Genomic DNA, 5,512 nt, shown 5'->3' on the forward strand with positions numbered 1-5,512 from the left:
TAATTTTTTATTAATTCAAATTTAATTACTTTAATACAAAATATATTTTGTGATGTAAATAATAAATTTTTAGTAAAATCATTTTTATGTTGTTGTTATGTTTTATTTATTTTAATTTGTAATTAATTTATATTCAATATTAGTCTTGTTTTAATCGTCTTGATGATATCTTTCAAATGATATAATTTATTTATAATAATATACTATTTATATTTAAGTATTTAACAAAATATATAAGTACATAAAAACAAAATAAATGATTAACAAATTAAAGCAGGGGCAAAACCGAGATTAAATATACTTCTAGAAATTGCTGAACAATGTCGCGCCATATATGGCGCAACGCTGTTCATCAACGCCAAAACTTTTGGCGTTTTTCCGCTAAGATGCTGCACACGTTAGAGACGTTTGTTTTGCTGCGATGGTGAGATGAGGCTAATATTTGCAATTTTGAAGACACCTTGGAGATGGCCTTAGTAGCTCAACTAGTTATTAAAGTAGATAAAAGCTTGTGTACCCTGTTGGGACCTAGATCAGTGGAGTTTGCTCCTAATCAAGAATGTTAGCTAGGTTGAGATCAACCGGTCAAAAATGTTAGCTAGGTTGAGATCAACCGGTTAACAGATACGGGAATGTTCATCATATGCAACATTCCTCTCTTATTAAACCAAAATGGTTGCTTGAAATTATCAATTTGGTTATAAGTAAACTGCCTAAAAGCTAAACAAACAGAGGACCAAATTGGTTAAAATTTTTAAAATTGATAACAAAAATAGTTAAGGATCAAATTAATAATTTTGCAGTCAATGAACTATTTCCGCAATTAACTCTAATGTATATAGGTAATTTTTAGTACACAAAGTTCTGTTAGAGTTCATGAGGTCAGAGTGCTTTAAACATGTCAAGAAATACTAAGGATATTATTCTGACGAAAAATTTCTCTTCTTAAAGTAAGCTAGCTAGCTTCTATAACAGTGAACCAAGGAACACATGACAAAATTCAAGGTGATAAGGGGTACGTGACACTTGCCTACAGGTTAGTTAAGTCGGTCATGCCACGTGTTGATGTTAAAGATACTCGAATAAACGGCTAAGACAATGCTTCACATGCTGCTACATTACTTGCAAATACATCATTATACGATCTCAATCACAAAACCATTTGCAGACAACATATTAATATTCTTATTTGAGTTCCCAATTTATCCAAAGCTACATGCACACAAACATGCCATTAACAGGCAAACTAAAAGCTTCCATACAGCTTAAAAATGCAAAAACAAAAAATTTCTTCTCATGCCACATATCAGGGTAAATTACCATTGTTCACTTTATTTTTTCATAAACCTGCAGATAAAGATAGAATTGGCACTTAAAAAACTCCCCTCACTTTGTCCACCAAAGAAGGAAGTCCTTGCGCCGGTTGATCTTTTTCTGCAGTTGGAGAAGTCCGTAAAGTAGGGCCTCTGCAGTGGGCGGGCAGCCAGGGACATATATGTCAACTGGAACAATCCTGTCACAACCTCGGACAACAGAATATGAGTAATGGTAGTAGCCTCCACCATTTGCACAGCTTCCCATTGAGATCACCCACCTAGGCTCCGGCATTTGATCATAGACTCTACAAGTAGATTTCACAATGTTTAGAATCACTTCCAAACAGTAAATCCTTGGCAACACGGTTAATAACACCTAATATCATTGTTAACCCGATATTTTAGGTTACAGGTGTAAGTATAAGGGCTAAACCACTAATTAACAAAAAACGCACAAACATTGCCTCAATTCATCGCATTAACAATATACTAATATAGTGTTTACATAATCACTAATTGAGGTACAAATCTATATCTACATAGACTACATATTATACTGAAGTAACACCAAATTTTCACCAGTTGTCAGCAAGTCTGAGAAGTAATACTCTTAACAACATTTACACAATTACTTCAGTGGTACTAAGGAAAAATCAAATGCTTTGAAAATTTACAACAAACCCAAGAATTAACACTCTTAAAATACTTTTATGCCTTAAGTAAACATCTTCTGAACTCTGAAGTTAATTAGAAAAGTATTGAGTAGACAAATGAGTAATGACTTATTATAAATGACGTTCTGGGACCAATGTCAACAATTCATTTTTCAATTATAGAATAATATCCTTTTATTTGAATTACTCTGTATTTTCACATGAAGTGGATATCTTATATTCAAGTTTTTAAAAGCTAAAAAAGGATATCCTCTGTGTGCAATGCTTTTCCAATTTTTTTTTTAATAAAAAGAGGAATATCTCATTGAAATGTTGACATTTAAATAGTTAAAATAAATTACTAAAAATCCAAGTATATTAACACTAACAATTTTAAATCTTAAAAGTAAATTTTAAAATACTTATAGAGCTGTGTGCACTGTTCAGGACTTCAGGTATTGTTCTAGTTTAATATAATAACAATAATCTTATATTGTTAGAACACATGCCAACTTCCAAATAGTTTCCAACCACTTCCCTTTTCTTTCAGACTTGGTTAGATATTCTAAAATGGCCTTCTTGTGGTCTTACAAAATGTTTCAATACAAAAAGCACAAGAAAAGAAAAAAGAATAACAAAACAAAACAAAAAGCAACAAAATAGCTCATTTATTATGATAGTTAATGCTATTTTAAGTTTGTACCTCTATCCGTAATTATTTAAAGGTCAAGCCATTATTGTGAATTTTGGGCAGTGTTTGTGATATACCAATTATGTACACACATACATGCACATCGTAGATAAATAATACTTCAAGAAATATATTTTTCCTTATATTCATTGTTTCAGTGTTATTTAATACGTGAGTCCACATCGGTTTAGAAAAGGAATGAACATATCTGAGGACATGAGAAATGGACATTTCACCAATTTTCAGAGGAATGAACATCAGGCCATATTATCGTGTTTAATGAATCTGTGAAAAAGTCGGGATACAGAGCCTCTAATTCATTTTTGCATACAAGCTACAGAATGGAATAAATATCTGAAATATTAATTTCATATCACATCCCTTCCTGAATGTTATGTTAAGAGCACCCCAATAATATAACATGGTCCATATATCATAACAACAGCAACAGAGTGCAGAAGGCTAAAACAATCTTATGCACCAAGGGTGTGTTTGGTTCATGGGGTTAGACACAAGGAATGGGAATGAAAGTCGTACACATTGTTTGGTTGGCAACTTTTTAAAACACAGGTATAAGATTTTATTATCACTATAATTACAAAACCCATTACCTAATTTAAATTAGATATCATTCCATTAATTTAGCCTTATCCCTCCTCATTTCATGGCCTCCTCACTCATCTCTCCTCAATCCATCGACTTCCTCACTGCATTGCCTACTCATTTCATCATCACTCTAAAGATCAATTGCCTTGATTTTTTTTTTTTTTGTTTTTGTTTTTTTTGTTTTTTTTTTTTTTTTTTTTTTTTTTGTATTTTAAAACCTTTATTCCGATTGTAAGGACATACATAATACATAACCAAACATCAATATTGGTAATCATTCAAATTCCACCCTACCACCAAACATGCAAAATACTTTCACCAAAACCCATTCCAATTACCAAATATTTGATTCCCATTCCGATTCATATTCTCATGTTCGAACCAAACACCCTAAATTCAAATGTGCCTATAGATGTGGCAGACTGTTCTAATTCTTAAGCATATAAAGAAACTATGATTAATAGCATGGAGAAATACTGCAGTATTTACTACCAAAGAAGAATATAGGATTGAGAAAAAGAACTATGCAACATTAGAAGAAGGAAGAAATCCATTATTGCTCAAATGCCCTCTCACCCAGAGGCCACACTCTCACCCCCAAAGGCACACACTTGGGTTGGGTTAGTATATAGAGGTAAATAATTTGTGTTATGAGCCTGTATTGAGGGAAGACTTCATATGCTTAATAAATTAAATGCCTAAATTCCGACTACACCTTAAAATTCCTTGAATCTTCAATGCTCCAAGCATAAGAACATCAATAATCAGAAACCAATGCCCTAATTTAGCTAATTTAGAAATTAAAAGACACCACTGAGAATCAATCACCCAAACAGCCAAGCAAAATACAGAAGCCATATATATGTATATTTGTGAGTGCATATAGAGAAAGAGAGAGAGATGAAATTAGGGCATTGAAAGACGCACTTGCGAAGAGCAGGAGCCATCTTGTTGGTGAGAGTGCCGGCAACGATCATGCAATCGGACTGCCTGGGGCTGGGCCTGAAAATTATACCGAACCGGTCGAGATCATAGCGCGCAGCGCCGGTGTGCATCATCTCGACGGCGCAGCAGGCTAGGCCGAAGGTCATGGGCCAGATGGATCCGCGGCGCGCCCAGTTCATCAGATCATCGACTTTCGAGATGACGAACTCGGCCGTCTTGGATAGGCCAGGCGAAGAAGTGGACGGCGGGGGAGGGCGCGCGTAGGTCGTCGGAGTGGACGAGGTTTGCTGGGACAGGGCCGGGAGAGTGGTGTGGATCGTTGCTGCCCTTTGAATAAACGGCGCCGTTTGGGTCAGCCAGCGGGCGTTCCTAGCTAGGAGAGCCATTTTTTCCGATGCGAATTTGCGTTCCCACGACACCGGAGATCCGAATAGAGGAGAGAGTTCTGCTGGCAATGGGGAAAATATAACTGAAGAAGAAGATTAGAATACAGCGCGATTAGGTTGCAAAAATGGATCGGGTCGGGCCGAGATCAACTGGCCCACCCACATTAAATCCAACGGTTGTACTAGGCAATAGTTATGCTGTGCAAAGGTGTGCACCATTTGCAAAACGACGTCGTTTTGACTAAAAACGCGCGTCCTATTTAAAATAAAAAATCAGTTTCGATTCCCCTCAACAACATTATTGTGGATATATAGTTATGAATTATTGTAGATATATAGTTATTAATTTGTGGATATATAGTTATTAATTTGTGGATATAGTTATGAATATTTAGTTCATTCATTGTGGATATTTAGTTCATTCATTGTGGATTTTGTGTTATTCATTCACTGTGGATATATAGTTATGAATTTGTGGATATATAATTCAAATTATGCACAAAAAATGCTATTGCCGAAAATCGAACCTGAATTTTTTTTTTTTTAAGTGGGATGCATGTTTTTAGTCAAAACGACGTCGTTTTTGCAACTGGTGCACACGGTTGTACAGCATAATTTGCGTGTACTAGGGGTGTACATTTCAGTTGGAGTTATCTGAATCTAACTGAAAACTAATCGAATAGTTAGATTTTGATTTATTATTAAAATTAATCGGCTCTCTATTCTATAAACATGTTTTGGTTCGGTTCAGTTAAAAATTGAATCGAATCGAAAAGTCGAATGATTTTTTTAATATATATTAAATAATATATATTTTATTTATACCAAATTGATTTTATATTTATTAATTTACCCAAATAGATATACTAAATCCCTAATTCTATAATCCAAATTTTCACAATTGTTCTTTGTTTT

General features: G+C 34.3%; 1 protein-coding gene across 1 annotated transcript; it reads right to left on the reverse strand.

Moving 5' to 3' along the window:
* Window positions 1-1,161: 1,161 nt before the first annotated feature.
* Window positions 1,162-4,685, reverse strand: LOC109171298 (NADH dehydrogenase [ubiquinone] iron-sulfur protein 7, mitochondrial). Its single transcript, XM_019320371.1, has 2 exons — window positions 4,194-4,685; window positions 1,162-1,621 (listed from the first exon to the last, which is right to left on the reverse strand). Exons 1-2 carry the CDS (start codon window positions 4,595-4,597, stop codon window positions 1,387-1,389), a joined length of 639 nt encoding a protein of 212 aa, XP_019175916.1. The 5' UTR covers window positions 4,598-4,685; the 3' UTR covers window positions 1,162-1,386.
* Window positions 4,686-5,512: the final 827 nt, after the last annotated feature.

The sequence above is a fragment of the Ipomoea nil genome, unplaced genomic scaffold (assembly GCF_001879475.1).
Source record: "Ipomoea nil cultivar Tokyo-kokei standard unplaced genomic scaffold, Asagao_1.1 scaffold3401, whole genome shotgun sequence".
NCBI classification, from domain to species: Eukaryota; Viridiplantae; Streptophyta; class Magnoliopsida; order Solanales; family Convolvulaceae; genus Ipomoea; species Ipomoea nil.